At 43.3% G+C, this 18,449-nt stretch overlaps 1 protein-coding gene across 3 annotated transcripts; it reads left to right on the forward strand.

The window, feature by feature from the left end:
- The first annotated feature begins 2,059 nt into the window (after positions 1 to 2,059).
- Positions 2,060 to 18,069, forward strand: LOC106564859 (N-acetyllactosaminide beta-1,3-N-acetylglucosaminyltransferase 2). Of its 3 annotated transcripts, none has more exons than XM_014131326.3 (3): positions 2,060 to 2,401; positions 14,746 to 14,885; positions 15,750 to 18,069. In XM_014131326.3, exon 3 carries the CDS (start codon positions 15,774 to 15,776, stop codon positions 16,977 to 16,979), a length of 1,206 nt encoding a protein of 401 aa, XP_013986801.1. In that variant the 5' UTR covers positions 2,060 to 2,401; positions 14,746 to 14,885; positions 15,750 to 15,773; the 3' UTR covers positions 16,980 to 18,069. The 3 variants fall into 3 exon arrangements, with proteins under 3 accessions (XP_013986801.1, XP_013986802.1, XP_013986803.1); XM_014131327.3 differs by lacking the exon at positions 2,060 to 2,401 and adding an exon at positions 7,845 to 14,204; XM_014131328.3 differs by lacking the exon at positions 2,060 to 2,401 and adding an exon at positions 14,216 to 14,545.
- Positions 18,070 to 18,449: the final 380 nt, after the last annotated feature.

An 18,449-nucleotide genomic window follows, 5' to 3' on the forward strand; every position in this document is an offset into this window, starting at 1 on the left:
CTGTAGTCATTCTTTTGTGTTTTGAGTCTGCCGTGTATTTAGACAACTGTACTACAGTCCTGCCAAATACAGGTGGGGCGGTGACACCCAAAGTTTAATCTAGTTAATATGTAAATGAGCAAGACTGTGTGTGTGCAGAAACCGGAGTTGACTATTGAACTGGGAAATTAGGAACTGTAAGAGGCTTGAAATGAATTTAATTGCGGTGTCACTTCCTTTTAGAGTCTAAATGGTGTTTGGTTTATTGGAGAACACAGGGCTTTTGCTATTCTCAAGTAAAGAAAAAGCTCACACCACCTCAATTTCCCTCTTCCCTGATGGATGAAACTGCCTGAGGGACACTGCTGAGAAAGTTATGTTAAGAGGACTTACTATAAGATTACTGTAAAGACAAAGATCAGGAGTGTGAGGCAGAGATAGTATACCGGAAACACCTGTAGTCCTGAATCACCGGCCAAAACCTATACGATAGAGGATTTACTTTCTAAAACATTTCATCCAACATTACATCCTACTATATTTCATTGAAGTCTGCAGCCAGTTTTGTTTAGTCATTCATTTGAAAACTGCCTTGAATTGAATTGTGTATATGAAAGCCTATCGCTTACAGTATACAAAACATTAGGAACACCTGCTCTTTCCATGACCGACTGACCAGGTGAAAGCTCTGATCCTTTATTGATGTCAGTTCAATCAGTCTAGATGAAGGGGAGGAGACAGATTAAAGAAGGATGTTTAAGCCTTGAGACATGGATTGTGTATGTGAGCCACTCAGAGGGTGACCGGTCAAAACTAAATATTTAAGTGCCTTTGAACAGGTTATGGTCGTAGGTACCAGACACACCGGTTTGAGTGTGTCAAGAACTGCAATGCTGCTGGGTTTTTCATGCTCAACAGTTTTCTATGTGTATCAAGAATGATCCAACACCCAAAGGACATCCACCCAGCTTGACACAACTGTGGGAAGAATTGGAGTCAACATGGGCCAGCATCCCTGTGGAACACTTTCGATACCTTCTTAATGTGTTCTTAATGTTTTGTACACTTGTACACTCAAGATACAAACAACACATATAATTATGTAGTCCACATATGAACTTGGGACCGCAAGCTCATAAAATAGATGGTAATCACAGTGGAGCTTTTGGTTCTGTAATGGCAAGACAGAAACGAAGGCTTACGTTTATTGTCATGAATCTTGCCCTGGAGGCGGAACTGAACGAATTCTGCCAGCTGCAAAGTACAAATTGGATAAGCCAATTATTATTTTTTGCAATATCTTTTTTTTTTTTTTTATGGAGAAAAAAAATCAAGTACAGATTATTGTATGGGACAATATACACACGTTTTTGAGAAAGATAATTAGGAAAATAAAATGTTGAGGAAATGTATTCATTGGTTTCTTTTCATTTTGGTAAGTGTTGAAAATGTAATGAATTGAAGGTTATTTGTTGACGTGAAAATTGGGGTGGGGTCACAAGAAATGTAATCCCCAGAAATTCTGGTTGAAAAAAATGGTCGCTGAAAAAGTTTGAATACCACTGCATTAGGGTTATCGGTATGGTTAAGGTTGGGTTAAAAATCCGATTTTATGATTTTGTGGCTGTGACGGCTATAGTGACCACTCTGCAGAGCTGTCTCCAGGGCAAGATTCGTGACAATAAATGCCAACCTTCGACAGAAACACTGTAATAACTGAGTTGACTGGGGGAGGGTGACGAAGATGTCATTGTCAATAATCCTCAATAACAAACAACATTAACTGAAAACATATTTGAAGCCAGGTATCCTATGCATTCAGCTGAATTCGCTCATTTTAATTCTGTCTCTGTACACTTGTATAGGGCGGAAAATGGAAGTTCTCTACCTTGGTTTTATAATATGAGATGTCTAATCACATGGTCTCCCAAAATATTCATTAAAGTATACAAACAAAGGACACCCGGTTCCCCTAGTTAATATCAAAGGCCTACACCACATAATTCAAGGAGGAGTCATTTCCCTCAAACGTTACCCAGGAAAAAAACACGAATTGAATTTTTTCTCCCAATGATCTGAACGCAGGCTGGAATTTTCCTCTTCCTAAAATGCGGAAGGTGTGAGTAGAAGTCAAGATCAGAGAGGAACACAGACAGAGCGTTACTAAGGCGTATTCTTTCTCTCTCTTTTTGGAAAGGCATTGACTTTCACTTTACACAGGACTTCTACTATGATCTATGAAATATTATTAAACTAACATGGATTGCTTATAGTGAGCATAGGCGCCTCACTCTAAAGTTACGCTTCTTGTAACTATTTGCGGAAAAAGGATCATATTCATATAGACTCGTTTTGTAGGCTACAGTATAGGCTTTGCGCCAAGATGTGGTGGACTCCTTTGATTGGAAACTTTGCTATTCAGGTAAAGTATAGCAACCAGGTTTAGAGAATACATGCTGTTTAACCATTTTGGTTAGCAAAATGACTTAGAAGTCCATTCATGCGTTTGAGTCCTGCGGCTATAGCAGAAATTATATTCTATTATAATTTTGCAACGCCACCATAGCTACGTATGCCAGATAGAAAAACATATGAATGTTATTAATTTTGCTTCCATCACTTTTGCTCCTATAAATACTAGTATTTGATCAATGTTATATTATATAATAATGAATAATCATTACTTTAACCATGAATCAAACACTGTTTCTAGAGGAAAAGATGACAGTGACTTAGTTAATCACCTGTAATGAACATAGTAACTGTTGATAATGACATCATAATGGGTCGTTTCGTGTAATTTCATCAAGCCATGACATGCACTATCTCAAATTATTTCTGTAGTTAGAAACGGATAAGATTCCTGCAACATTATTTTCTTGAAATATAGTTTGATCTCTGAGAAATTAATCTAATTAATTGAACCCAAATGGGCCCTTTTAATTCATAGGATTCATATAATATTCGAAATTATAGTAGCTTACATTTGAAAACAGTATTTGAAACAGTGGTAAAAAGAAAAAGCATTGGTTGCTGTCATACCTTGTCAACAGACTGTTTACTGGGTAAGAAAATCAATGTCCTTTTATAAATTGGGTGAATTCCAAACCAAATTTTATTAGTCACATGCGCCGAATACAACAGGTGTAGGTAGACCTTACAGTGAAATGCTTACTTACGAGCCCCTAACCAACAATGCAATAAAAAAAAATATGGATAAGAATAAGAAATAAAAGTAACAAGTAATTAAAGAGCAGCAGTAAAATAAACAATAGCGAGACTATATACAGGGGAGTACCGGTACAGAGTCAATGTGCGGGGGCACCGGTTAGTTGAGGTAATATGTACATGTAGGTAGAGTTATTAAAGTGACTATGCATAGATGATAACAACAGAGAGTAGCAGCGGTGTAAAAGAGGGGGGCCAATGCAAATAGTCTGGGTAGCCATTTCATTAGGTGTTCAGGACTTATGGCTTGGGGGTAGAAGCTGTTTAGAAGCCTCTTGGACCTAGACTTGGCGCTCCGGTACCGCTTGCCGTGTGGTAGCAGAGAGAACAGGATGTGTACTGCGTACTAGGGTGGCTGGAGTCTTTGACAATTTTTAGGGCCTTCCTCTGACACCGCGTGGTATAGAGGTCCTGAATGGCAGGAAGCTTGGCCCCAGGGATGTACTGGGCCATTCGCACTACCCTCTGTAGTGCCTCGCGGTCGGAGGCCGAGCAGTTGCCATACCAGGCAGTGATGCAACCAGTCAGGATGCTCTCAATGGTGCAGCTGTAGAACATTTTGAGGATCTGAGGACCCATGCCAAATCTTTTCAGTCTCCTGAGGGGGAATAGGTTTTGTCGTGCCCTCTTTACGACTGTCTTGGTGTGCTTGGCCCATGTTAATTTGTTGGTGATGTGGACACCAAGGAACTTGAAGCTCTCAACCTGCTCCACTGCAGCCCTGTCGATGGGAATGGGGGTGTGCTCGGTCCTCTTTTTCCTGTAGTCCAGAATCATCTCCATTGTCTTGATCACGTTGAGGGAGAGGTTGTTGTCCTGGCACCACACAGCCAGGTCTCTGACCTCCTCACTATTTTTTATTTTATTTAACCTTAATTTAACTAGGCAAGTCAGTTAAGAACAAATTCTTATTTACAATGACGGCCTAGGAACAGTAGGTGTTAACTACCTTGTTCAGGGGCAGAACGACAGATTTTTAACCTTGTCAGCTCGGGGATTCGATCCAGCAACCTTTCAGTTACTGGCCCAACACTCTAACCACTAGGCTACCTGCCGCCCCTATGTCACGTTATTGTCGGTGATCAGGCCTACCACTGTTGTGTCATCGGCATACTTAATGATGGTGTTGGATTCGTGCCTGGACGTGCAGTCATGAGTGAACAGGGAGTACAGGAGAGGACTGAGCACACACCCGAGGGGCCCCTGTGTTAAGGATCAGTGTGGCGGATGTGTTGTTACCTACCCTTACCACCTGGGGGTGGCCCGTCAGGAAGTCCAGGATCCAGTTGCAGTGGGAGGTGTTTAGTCCCACGGTCCTTAGATTGATGAGCTTTGAGGGCACTATGGTGTTGAGCTGTAGTCAATGAATAGCATTCTCACATAGGTGTTCCTTTGTCCAGGTGGGAAAGGGCAGTGTGGAGTACAGTAGAGATTGCATCATCTGTGGATCTGTTGGGGCGGTATGCAAATTGGAGTAGGTCTAGGGTTTCTGGGATAATGGTGTTGATGTGAGCCATGACCAGCCTTTCAAAGCACTTCATGGCTATAGACGTGAGTGATACGGGTCGGTAGTCATTTAGGCAGGTTACCTTAGTGTTCTTGGGCGAGCATAGAAGTAGTTTAGCTCGTCTGGTAGGCTCGTGTCACTGGGAAGCTCTCGGCTGTGCTTCCCTTTGTAGTCTGTAATGGTTTGCAAGTGTTGCCACAGTACAGGGAAAGAAACATCACCATAATAATTGTCAGACACATAGAACAGATACTATATAGTCGTTGTGGTGGTGGGATTGGTGTGGGGGTTCGAGGGTGGCTTTTGACTATTCCTTTGGATGGTGTCGAAATCCTCTTCCTTTTTGTGGTGGAACAACCCTAATCTAACTACATACACTATATGCATTGAAACTGTAAACAATACCCCATAATGACAAAGTGAAAATAAAAAACAGAAATAACTTATTTACATATGTATTCAGACCCTTTGCTATGAGACTCGAAATTGAGCTCAGGTGCATACAACTTGATTGGAGTCCACCTGTGGTAAATTCAATTGATTGGACATGATTTGGAAAGGCACATACCTGTGTATATAACGTCCCACAGTTGACAGTGCAGAGCAGAAACCAAGCCATGAGGTTGAAGGAATTGTCCGTAGAGCTCCGAGACAGGATTGTGTCGAGGCACAGATCTGGGGAGGGGTACCGAAAAATTTCTGCAGCATTGAAGGTGCTGGCCGCCCGGCCAAACTGAGCAATCGGGGGAGAAGGGCCTTGGTCAGGGAGGTGACTGGTCACTCTGACATAGCTCCAAAGTTCCTCTGTGGAGATGGGAGAACCTTCTCTGCAGCACTCCACCAATCAGGCCTTTATGGTAGAGTGGCCAGACGGGAGCCACTCCTAAGTAAAAGGCACAAAACAACCCGCTTGGAGTTTGCCAAAAGGCACCTAAAGACTGAGACCATGAGAAACAAGATTATCTGGTGTGATGAAACCAAGATTGAACTCTTTGGCCTGAATACCAAGCGTCACGTCCGGAGGAAACCTGGCACCATCCCTACGTTGAAGCATGGTGGTGGCAGGATCATGCTGTGGGGATGTTTTTCAGCGGCAGGGACTGGGAGACTAGTCGGGATCGAGGGAAAGCTGAATGGAGCAAAGTACAGAGAGATCCTAGATGAAAACCTGCTCCAGAGCGCTCAGGACTTAAGACTGGGGCGAATTTCACCTTCTAACAGGACAACGACCCTAAGCACACAGCCAAGACAATGCAGCAATGGCTTCAGGACAAGTCTCAATGTCCTTGAGTGGCCCAGCCAGAGCCCAGACTTGAACCCGATAAAATATCTCTGGAGAGATCTGAAAATAGCTGTGCAGCAACGCTCCCCATTCAACCTGACAGCTTAAGAGGATATGCAGAGAAGAATGGGAGAAACTCCCCAAATACAGGTGCGCCCAGCTTGTAGCGTCATACCCAAGAAGACTCAAGGCTGTTATTGCTGCCAAAGGTGCTTCAACAAAGTACTGAGTAAAGGGGTCTGAATACTTACAGTATCTCACAAAAGTGAGTACACCCCTCACATTTTTGTAAATATGAGTATATCTTTTCATGTAACGACACTGAAGAAATGACACTTTGCTACAATGTAAAGTAGTGAGTGTACAGCTTGTATAACAGTGTAAATTTGCTGTCCCCTCAAAATAACTCAACACACAGCCATTAATGTCTAAACCGCTGGCAACAAAGGTGAGTACACCCCTAAGTGAAAATGTCCAAATTGGGCCCAATTAGCCATTTTCCCTCCCCGGTGTCATGTGACTCGTTAGTGCTACAAGGTCTCAGGTGTGAATGGGGAGCAGGTATGTTAAATTTGGTGTCATCGCTCTCACACTCCCTCATACTGACTGGTCACTGGAAGATCAACATGGCAAAGTTACTCTACATAAAGATGGCCTGGCCTATAAGAAGATTGCCAAGACCCTGAAACTGAGCTGCAGCACAGTGGCCAAGACCATACAGCGGTTTAACAGGACAGGTTCCACTCAGAACAGGCCTCGCCATGGTCGACCAAAGAAGTTGAGTGCACGTGCTCAGCGTCATATCCAGAGGTTCTCTTTGGGAAATAGACGTATGAGTGCTGCCAGCATTGCTGCAGAGGTTGAAGGGGTGGGGAGTCAGCCTGTCAGTGCTCAGACCATACGCCACACACTGCATCAAATTGGTCTGCATGGCTGTCATCCCAGAAGGAAGCCTCTTCTAAAGATGATGCACAAGAAAGCCCGCAAACAGTTTGCTGAAGACAAGCAGACTAAGGACATGGATTACTGGAACCATGTCCTGTGGTCTGATGAGACCAAGATAAATGTATTTGGTTCAGATGGTGTCAAGCGTGTGTGGCGGAACCAGGTGAGGAGTACAAAGACAAGTGTGTCTTGCCTACAGTCAAGCATGGTGGTGGGAGTGTCATGGTCTGGGGCTGCATGAGTGCTGCCGGCACTGGGGAGCTACAGTTCATTGAGGGAACCATGAATGCCAACATATACTGTGACATACTGAAGCAGAGCATGATCCCCTCCCTTCGGAGACTGGGCCGCAGGGCAGTATTCCAACATGATAACGACCCCAAACACACCTCCATGACGACCACTGCCTTGCTAAAGAAGCTGAGGGTAAAGGTGATGGACTGGCCAAGCATGTCTCCAGACCTAAACCCTATTCAGCATCTGTGGGGCATCCTCAAACGGAAGGTGGAGGAGTGCAAGGTCTCTAACATCCACCAGCTCTGTGATGCCGTCATGGAGGAGTGGAAGAGGACTCCAGGGGCAACCTGTGAAGCTCTGGTGAACTCCATGCCCAAGAGGGTTAAGGCAGTGCTGGAAAATGGTGGCCACACAAAATATTGACACTTTGGGCCCAATTTGGATATTTTCACTAAGGGGTGTACTCACTTTTGTTGCCAGCGGTTTAGACACTAATGGCTGTGTGTTGTTATTTTGAGGGGACAGCAAATTTACACTGTTATACAAGCTGTACACTCACTACTTTACATTGTAGCAAAGTGTCATTTTTTCAGTGTTGTCACATGAAAAGATATACTGAAATATTTACAAAAATGTGAGGGGTGTACTCACTTGTGAGATACTGTACGTAAATGTGTTATTTCCGTTTTTTATTTTGAATGAATTTGCAAAAACGTATAAAAACCTGTTTTTGCTTTGTCATTATGGGGTATTGTGTGTAGATCTAAAACAAAATGTAATCAATTTTAGAATAAGGCTGTAACGTATCACATGTGGAAAAAGTCAAGGGGTCTGAATACTATCCGAATGCACTGTAGATGAAGGGGAAAAAACGGTTAAAGAATGATTTTTAAGCCTTGAGACAATTGAAACATGGATTGTGTATGTGTACCATTCAGAGGGTGAATGGGCAAGACAAAAGATTTAAGTGTCTTTGAAGAGGGTATGGTAGTGGGTGTCAGGCGCACCCGTTTGTGTCAAGAACTGCAACACTCCTGGGGTTTTCACGCTCAACAGTTTCCTGTGTGTATCAAGAATGGTCCACCACCTAAGGACATCTAGCCCACTTGACACAACTGTGGGAAGCATTGGAGTCAACGTCCCTGTGGGGCAAGCGTCCCTGTGGAATGCTTTCAACACCTTGTAGAGCTGTTCTGAGGGCAAAAGGGGATGCAAATCAATATTAGGAAGGTGTTCCTAATGTTTTGTACACTCAGTGTGTGACCAGTATAGTCCACATAATACGGGCTCAGTCTGTGTTTTCATTGAGTACCTGATTCCTAGCAGTTGCTCATCTAATAGCATTAGGGGGAGGGGGAGAGACAGGAAGTAATTTCTGGAGATATGGAACACTAGGCAGAACCATTGACTGAAACAGGTTTTGGGGCCTAATGAATCCCAAGGGGAAATTCACCATAGCAACCAAATGGTTACGAAGGGATACTGTCAAAATCCTTTGTCTATTGCGTATTCTTCACTGACAGGGTAAGTAATGGTTCAGAGGGAGACGCGTGGACATGTGCTGAGGAGGCCGCACACACACTGTACACTCCAACTGTGCACTCCGTCCATCTCAAACCTGTTACTTTGTTGCTCCATATGTAGGCCTATGACTAGTCTCTTTTCACAGATTATGAAAATAGACTAGCCTATTAGTAAATCAATGTTTTCCTTTGTATTCACTGAGGGAACATTTAGAGGCACTCTATTCTCCATTATCTCCATTTATAACACCCCAGAGCCCACAGAAGAGACTCCTTGTGGGCGTCTTCAACCAGACTAGCGCTCCATAATAACCATGAAAATATGTTTATTTCTCCCGTCATGCCTAATGTCCTTCGAGTTAACAGTTAGCATGCCCCTTTCCCTTTCCTTTCCTCATTCACTTGTTGTAATTTTTACATCATTGGCTTACATCATTAGAGGTCCATAGTAACCTTTGAAATGTATATAATTCACATGTAAACTCCCCAACATATTTATTTGGACAGTGAAGCTAAACTTAAAGTGCTGAACTTAAAATGTGGCTCTATACTCCAGCATTTTGGATTTGAAATCAAATGTTCTAAATGAGGCAACAGTACAGAACATCACCTTTTACTTGAGGTTATTTTCATATCTGTTTTACGGTTTAGAAATTAAAGCACTTTATGTATCTAGTCCCCCCATTTGAATGTATCAGAAGTATTTGGACAAATTCACTTATAGTATATTGGATTTAGTCAAAAGTTTAGTATTTGGTCCCCTATTCATAGCAGGAAATAACTACATGAAGCATGTGACTCTACAAACCTGTTGATGGTAAGAGGTTAGTATGTTTTGGGGGCATGACCTTTGTGCATCTGTAACTTTCTCTCTCATCATTATTCACGATTCACGATAATCTGTAATCATGGTAGCATCTACATTAATGTAGAAGTGTTCAGAAACATTCTATTCATATATTCAATAAAAGTGACTCAAATGACACAATACATTATTTACCATTTATTTCTATTGGTCACAACATCATTTGAAATACACAAAAAACCTGGAAAATACACCCAACAAGTTTGTAGAGTCACAAGCTTGATGTAGTGTGCTAGGATTTTGATCTGATTTATTAGGATGCCCACTAGCCGACGCCAATGGCTACAGCTAGTCTTGTGGGGTCCAACATATAACACAAAAGACATTACAGACAAAAGACTTTACAATTTACATACATTTAAAAACATTAATATGTAGTGTGTGTGTGCATCTATCAGTTACACATACATGTCAGTACAAACACACAACAAGTAGGTCACATGGTGGAGAGTCGTTGTGCCGTGAGGTGTTGCTTTATTTGTTTTTTGAAACCAGGTTTGCTGTTCACTTGTGCCAATATAAGATGGAAGGGAGTTCCTTGCACTCTGGCTCTGTAAAATACTGTACGTTTCGTTGAATTTGTACTGGACCTAGGGACTGTGAAAAGACCCCTGGTGGCATGTGTGGTGGAGTAAGTGTGTGTGTCATTTCCAATTTCCAACACATTCATGTTTCTTATAAAAACAAGAAGTGACGTAGTCAGTCTTTCCTCAACTCTTAGGAATATTGGTCCAAAATACTAACCTTTTGACTAAATGTTATACACTATAAGTGAATTTGTCCAAATACTTGACACCTTAAAATGTGCGGACTAGACACAAAGTGCATTAATTTCTAAACGGTATAATATATGTATAAAATATATCCTCAAACAAAAGGTGACATCCTGTAATGTTGCCTCATTTAAAATATTTGATCTCAATTCCAAAATGCTACAGTATAGATCCAAATAAAATGTTTTACTTCACTGTCCAAATAAATACTTAGGGGAGTATATGTATTTCTACCCTAATGTCCTTCAAGTTAGCACTTCTCACTTTCTTATCAGTGGCTGGCCTCTTAAGTCCTATTGATACCACACTGTTGAGTCACCTGTGCTTCAGTGAACACGTTTGTCGGATGTTTAATTATGGGCCCCCACTCAAATACCATATGTGAATTGATTGCCCCCCATCTATCTTCTGAGCTCGTGCTACTAGGTGACCTAAACTGGGACATGCTTAACACCCCGGCCATCCTACAATCTTAGCTTGATGCCCTCAATCTCACACAAATTATCAATGAACCTACCAGGTACAACCCCAAATCCGTAAACACGGGCACCCTCATAGATGTCATCCTAACTAACTCGCTCTCCAAATACACCTCTGCTGTTTTCAATCAAGATCTCAGCGATCACTGCCTCATTGCCTGCATCCGTAATGGGTCTGCGACCAAACGACCACCCCTCATCACGGTCAAACGCTCCCCAAAACAGTTCTGCGAACAGGCCTTTCTAATTGACCTGGAATGACATTGACCTCATCCCGTCAGTAGATGATGCCTGGCTATTCTTTAAAAGTGCCTTACTCACTATATTAAATAAGCATGCCCAACTCAAAAAATGTAGAACTAGGAATATATATAGTCCTTGGTTCACTCCAGACCTGTCTGCCCTTGACCAGCACAAAAACATCCTGTGGCGTTCTGCATTAGCATCGAATAGCCCCTGTGATATGCAACTTTTCAGGGAAGTTAGGAACAAATATACACAGGCAGTTAGAAAAGCTAAGGCTAGCTTTTTCAAACAGAAATTTGCATCCTGTAGTACTAACTCAAAAAGGTTCTGGGACACTGTAAAGTCCATGGAGAATAAGAGCACCTCCTCCCAGCTGCCCACTGCTCTGAGGCTAGGAAACACTGCTACCACCGATAAATCCACTATAATTGAGAATTTCAATAAGCATTTCTCTACGGCTGGCCATGCTTTCGACCTGGCTACCCCTACCCCGGTCAACTGCCCGGCACCCTCCACATCAACCCGCCAAAGCCCCCACCATTTCTCCTTCACCCAAATCCAGATAGCTGATGTTCTGAAAGAGCTGCAAAATCTGGACCCATACAAATCAGCCGAGCTAGACAATCTGGACCCTCTCTTTCTAAAATGATCTGCTGAAATTGTTGCAACCCCTATTACTAGCCTGTTCAACGTCTCTTTCGTATCGTCTGAGATTCCCAAAGATTGGAAAGCTGCTGTGGTCATCCCCCTCTTCAAAGGGGGTGACACTCTAGACCCAAACTGCTACAGACCAATATCTATCCTACCCTGTCTTTCTAAGGTCTTCGAAAGCCAAGTTAACAAACAGATTAGCGACCATTTCGAATCCCACCGTACCTTCTCTGCTATGCAATCTGGTTTCAGAGCTGGTCATGGGTGCACCTCAGCCACACTCAAGGTCCTAAACGACATCATAACCGGCATCGATAAGAGACATTACTGTGCAGCCGTACTCATCGACCTGGCCAAGGCTTTCGACTCTGTCAATCACCACATTCTTATTGGCAGACTCGACAGCCGTGGTTTCTCAAATGATTGCCTCGCCTGGTTTACCAACTACTTCTCTGAGAGAGTTCAGTGTATCAAATCGGAGGGCCTGTTGTCTGGACCTCTGGCAGTCTCTATGGGTGTGCCACAGGGTTCAATTCTCGGGCCGACTCTCTTCTTTGTATACATCAATGATGTTGCTCTTGCTGCTGGTGATTCTCTGATCCACCTCTACGCAGACGACACCATTCTGTATACTTCTGGCCCCTCTTTGGACACTGTGTTAACTAACCTCCAGACGAGCTTCAATGCCATACAACTCTCCTTCCATGGCCTCCAACTGCTCTTAAACGCAAGTAAAACTAAATGCATGCTATTCAATCGATCCCTGCCCGCACCTGCTCGCCCGTCCAGCATCACTACTCTTAGACTTAGAATATGTGGACAACTACAAATACCTAGGTGTCTGGTTAGATTGTAAACTCTCCTTCCAGACTCACATTAAGCATCTCCAATCCACAATTAAATCTAGAATCGGCTTCCTATATCGCAACAAAGCATCCTTCACTCATGCTGCCAAACATACCCTCGTAAAACTGACCATCCTACCGATCCTCGACTTCGGTGATGTCATCTATAAAATAGCCTCCAGCACTCTACTCAACAAATCGGATGCAGTCTATCACAGTGCCATCCGTTTTGTCACCAAAGCCCCATACACTACCCATCATTGCGACCTGAATGCTCTTGTTGGTTGGCCCTCGCTTCATACTCGTCGCCAAACCCACTGGCTACAGGTTATCGACAAGTCTCTGCTAGGTAAAGCCCCGCCTTATCTCAGCTCACTGGTCACCATAGCAGCACCCACTTGTAGCATGCGCTCCAGCAGGTATATCTCACTGGTCACCCCCAAAGCCAATTCCTCCTTTGGTCGTCTGGATCTTTCCTTCCAGTTCTCTGCTGCCAATGACTGGAACGAACTGCAAAAATCTCTGAAGCTAGAGACTCATATCTCCCTCACTAGCTTTAAGCACTAGCTGTCAGAGCAGCTCACAGATCACTGCACCTGTACATAGCCCATCTGTAAACAGCCCATCTATCTACCTACCTCATCCACATACTGTATTTATTTATTTATTTTGCTCCTTTGCACCCCAGTATCTCTACTTGCACATTCATCTTCTGCACATCTACCATTCCAGTGTTTAATTGCTATATTGTAATTACTTCGCCACCATGGCCTATTTGTTGCCTTAACTTACCTCATTGGCACTCACTGTATATAGACTTTTTTTCTTTCATTCTACTGTATTATTGACTGTATGTTTTTGTTTATTCCATGTGTAACTCTGTGATGTTGTATGTGTCGAATTGCTATGCTTTATCTTGGCCAGGTCGCAGTTGCAAATGAGAACTTGTTCTCAACTAGCCTACCTGGTTAAATAAATTAAAAAAAATACAGAACTTTATACGCCGTCTGAATGCAAATCATTTTATAACATTTTTGACATACGTTTTTCTGGATTTTTTTGTTGTTATTCTGTCTCTCACTGTTCAAATAAACATACCATTAAAATTATAGACTGATCATTTCTTTGTCTGTGGGCAAACATACAAAATCAGCAGGGGATCAAATACTTTTTTCCCCTCACTGTGTGTGTGTGTGTATATATATGTGTGTGTGTATATATATATATATATATATATATATATATATATATATATATATATATATAAAATGGCTGCAGTCAGTCAGTGAATGAAATGTCAGTGTTCCCACATCTACAGTATAGGCCTACTACTCTCACCAACAGTGTTCAACAGTGACAAACTCTATCCATGGCTTGCATATACTACCGATGTGAGTGTTTGCGTAGTTAGATTGCGCAGAGGAAAAGTGTAACTTGCTGCACTCTGTACTGCTAGGCTGTATTCCAAATGGCACTCTGTTCCCTATATGGTCCACAACTTTTGATCAGGCCCCATAGAGCTCTGGTCAAAGTAGTACATTTATATATGTAATAGGCTGCCATTTGGGACGTACACTAGTCTGCTACTGCAAGTGAGTGGAGGAGTCATGTTCGTGGCTCGGCATTCAAGGATCGACTTTTCAGGTTAGATTTGACAGCTTGTGTATCATGCTGCTGCTGAACACGCACTCACACAGCAGAGCAATATTTTTGAATTACTGTAGCCTAGCTCTCTGTCTAGTTTTGTTAAAGAGGTGCAATGCCAATCAGCAACCGTCATTTCCTAAAAGGCTAAGATTCTTCCGTCTACTTTCACAAGTAAGAAACTCTGAGGTCAAAGGTACAGGATTCCATTGCTTTCAGTAGATGATCCACAGTGACGGTTCGAGTAGACAATCTACAGCAAACAGAAATAGTAACACCCAGATAGTCGTTGACTACAACAATACCTCTAGGAACTACAACACCACCTCGGTTGTAACCAGGTACTTTGTTGGGATTTGTAGTTATTTGTGTGTAGGGCTTAGCTTATGTAGGGAGTGTATAAGCATGTCTAATTGCACTGTGGTTTGCGCATGCCCTATAATAACCCCTTGAGAAAAAGCCTGCCTTTCCTGAAGAAAAATAGCAGTGTTGTTGACATGTTGTGGGCTTGTGTTTGTGTTTTTTTGTTGTTTGTTTCCAGGTGGCTGCTGCAGGAACACCAGTCCTGTTCCAGTTCCCCTTTCTGGGCCCTTCTCCCATGCAGGAGACCCACATGGGCTAAGAAGGTCTGGGTCGGGAACCACAAGAACAGCCTGACCAGTCATTTCCTGCTACTCACAGGTAATATGCTAGATATAATTTGATACAGCGGGAGGAACTAACAGTGGTTACAATGGCTCAGTGGCTTGGATCACGATGCTTGAAACACAAAGCTGTATGTTCACTTTCAAATTTGAAATATATAAGGATATGTGTTAAATAAAAGTAATTCCCATTGTTGTACTTTTTATGATTTAATCAAAGCATTTGCTGGTTCTATCCGAGGCTCTGTTTGTTTTCTTAGAACAGTTTGACCCATGTAGCTAATTTTACACTCGGTTCACATTGCACAACCATAGAGATTCCTTACATGCCAGTGCCCCGAGGCTCAAGAAAGCTCTCAGTGAAATGAATAATGCACATGGAAATGTGTGGCTCTTTTGTGTGGGGAGGCCAGTTTAGCCTGAGATTACACTGACACACTGCCACCTGTAAGTGGTGTCATGAGGAGAGTTCCTCGAATTGGGACCGCGTGATGATGCTAGTCTGGGCATTGTAGAAAGAGAGGGAGGAAGAGAAGGAAATAAAGAAGGGATAAAGAAAAGTGTGCACAACTCATTCCTCGAGGATTAGGGGATGAAAAGCGGGCTGGTATGCGGCTGCTGCTGGGTCCTGCTCGGACACAAACAACACACTGAACAAGAAGGCCTTCTAACCTGCTTTACTTTAAAACATTTCTCATTAAGTATACTACCTCAAAACCGTAGGCCACCAACTGTGGCCCACAACTACCTTTCACAATGTTTCTGAATGGGCCCGTGCCTTCTAGGTTTGTTGTAAGTCTGCCGATCTCGTTATGGTCGCTTCATACTCTGTACGTTGTAAGTCTGTAACTTCTGGGTTTGGTCTCTTACTTCCTGTTTGTCTCTATCACTTCCTGTCCAGGTCCGGAGACTGCAGCGAGCCAAGATGCACGGCTGCCGGAAGAAAACTAGGGTGCTGTGTGTGATGATGATGCTCAACATCTTCGTCTTCATCCTCGTGGGCGTGTCTCGGAACCTGGGCCAGGACAAGGGGGACCAGCAGAAGCTGCGCATTCCCTCCAAGAGGTTCTGGAGGAAGCAGATGACCAGCGAGATCTTTTGGAATAAGGAGCAGCAGAGGCTGGACTACATCTACAACCCCATCCTCATGTCGGGTTTGACCAATGACTCCCTCCTGGAGTTACCTGATTGGCTCAACGACACCAGGTCCCCGGACCCCTGCCAACCGGACTTCAGCGTCACCACCCAGGTGAAGGACTACAACTCCCTGCCACCCCGCTTCCAGGACTTCCTGCTGCACATGCGCTGCCGCTCGTATCCGATGATCATGGACCAGCCACGCGTGTGCGAGAGCAAACCCTACCTCCTGTTGGCTGTCAAGTCACTGGCACCTCACTTTGACCGGCGGCAGGCCATCCGGGAGTCGTGGGGGCGGGTGGGGGTTCTGGCCAATCGGACTGTAGCCACGGTCTTCCTCCTTGGCAATGCCTTGCCAGTCGACCACTTCCCCAACCTGTTTGGGATGCTCAGTCATGAGGCCAGACTTTACGGGGACCTCCTCCAGTGGGATTACCGAGACTCCTTCTTCAACCTCACCCTCAAAGAGGTGCTATTCCTGGACTGGTTCAGCCAGCGTTGCTCCGACGCTCGCTTTGTCTTCAAGGGGGATGACGACGTCTTCGTCAACACCTGGAGGATCTTAGACTTCCTCCACAATCTTCCAGAGATCAGGGCCAGGGATCTGTTCATAGGGGACGTAATCACCAACGCCGGCCCGCACCGGGACAAGAAGCTCAAGTACTTCATCCCAGAGAGTGTATTTATAGGGCCATACCCGCCTTACGCTGGGGGAGGAGGGTTCCTGTACTCTGGGGAACTGGCACTGCAGTTGCACAACATCTCCCAGCAGGTGGCGCTGTATCCTATTGATGATGTCTACACAGGGATGTGTCTCCAGAAGCTGGGCTTGGTCCCGGAGAAGCACAAGGGCTTCAGGACGTTTGACATTGACGAGAAATACAGGGGCAACCCGTGCGCGTATAAGAGCTTAATGCTCGTACACAGCAGGACACCGCAAGAGATGATCAAAATCTGGGCCTGGCTCAGCGATCCGGAATTGAACTGTCAGTGAGACATCTACATCATCCCATATTACACCCTATTCCCTACACAGGGAACTATTTTTGACCAGAGACCTATGCACCCTGGTCACAAGTAGTGTACTATATAGGGAATAGGGGTGCCATTTGGCATGTATCCAATGGGTCTTTGAGAAATGTGTTTGATGTGTTCTAAGTGCTTTCATTGGTTTTTGTGGAATTCGTGAAATCCTCGAGGTTCGGTAGCAATGTTGCCTTCACGTGCTAGTCTGACTTGCTAACTAGTTGTAGTTATACACGTGCCGCGTTCAACCAGTTAACAAGTTGAACATTTTTGAGTTTCCTGATTCCGACAAGCACGTCACAAGTCAGTGTGTTCCAGCTTCAATAGAATCAGCGGATATATCCCAGGCAGTTCAAAGTATTATTTACATGAACAACCATTCATGTACACTTTCCAAGACAGCGTTCGGCAAATGTAGTATCATTAATATAAATGTACTACTACTGTATGTACTATACAGGCACTATTGCATGCGAGGTCCTTCATTTGCAAGAAATATAATTTGTCTCAATAACAGTCATGTGAAAATCACCTACGATTTGGGGGGGGAAATCCATATCACTTTTAATAGTAACAAGACAGTTCTCTACTTGTGCAAAATGGCAAATGGTGTGTGAATGTCCTCAACCTGTTTTTCCAGACTGTTACGCCAATACACAGGGTGGTATATTGCTGTAAACTCTCTCAATGGATCTTACGTTTCTTTGCACTTGATTCTAGAAACAAACTATTTATGTTATTTGAAAGTTTGCTGGTTTATTATAACTTAAAGCTGGAATCCGTAGTGGTGAAACTACCATGTCCGTTTCTGCGATATTACAACAACATATTTGTTGCTTAAAACAACAAACTCTGTTTTTTCGCCTTCATATTGAACATCATTGAACATCAATACACACGCGATAGGACAGCAAGGTGTGTCTTATCCTGGCGTGACGTTCCATTTTCTGCCCTATGTTTGTTTTGTTTTTATGTTTTCAGAAAGTGTCTTATGTGATGGATACCTGGAGTATTTTAATTTTTTATGGACAGTGAATAAAAAAACGATTCAAACCTTGGTATCACTCTCGTGCTTCAAAGTTGATCTGAATCATAAAGCACTCACTAAAGATGCCATACCTTGATAAGCTTTGCTAAACTATTGCTCTACTTTTATCATCAGTAGCATTAGGCTACTTAAAGTGCCCCAAAATAAGTATCTGTTCACTACTGTATACAAAACATCAAACGTTTAGAATAAACATCTTTACCATTGGATCATTAATAATTCATGGCATTGTCGTTCTTGTAAAGTATATTTGTATTTATAAAGTACTTGGTAAGATAAAAGTACAACATAATACGTGTTGCTTCTGAGAAGTACAGCTGCAGAAGTCAAGTTATCTTACCTACAACAGTGTAGCAGTGACACCTAGTGGATACAACCCATATAGACCAG

This window comes from Salmo salar, chromosome 12 (genome assembly GCF_965601325.2).
Source record: "Salmo salar chromosome 12, fSalSal1, whole genome shotgun sequence".
NCBI lineage: Eukaryota > Metazoa > Chordata > Actinopteri > Salmoniformes > Salmonidae > Salmo > Salmo salar.

Excerpts from the sequence above, each read along its gene's own strand:
- LOC106564859 (XM_014131326.3), top strand. The coding sequence starts at position 15,774 with ATGCACGGCTGCCGGAAGAAAACTAGGGTGCTGTGTGTGATGATGATG.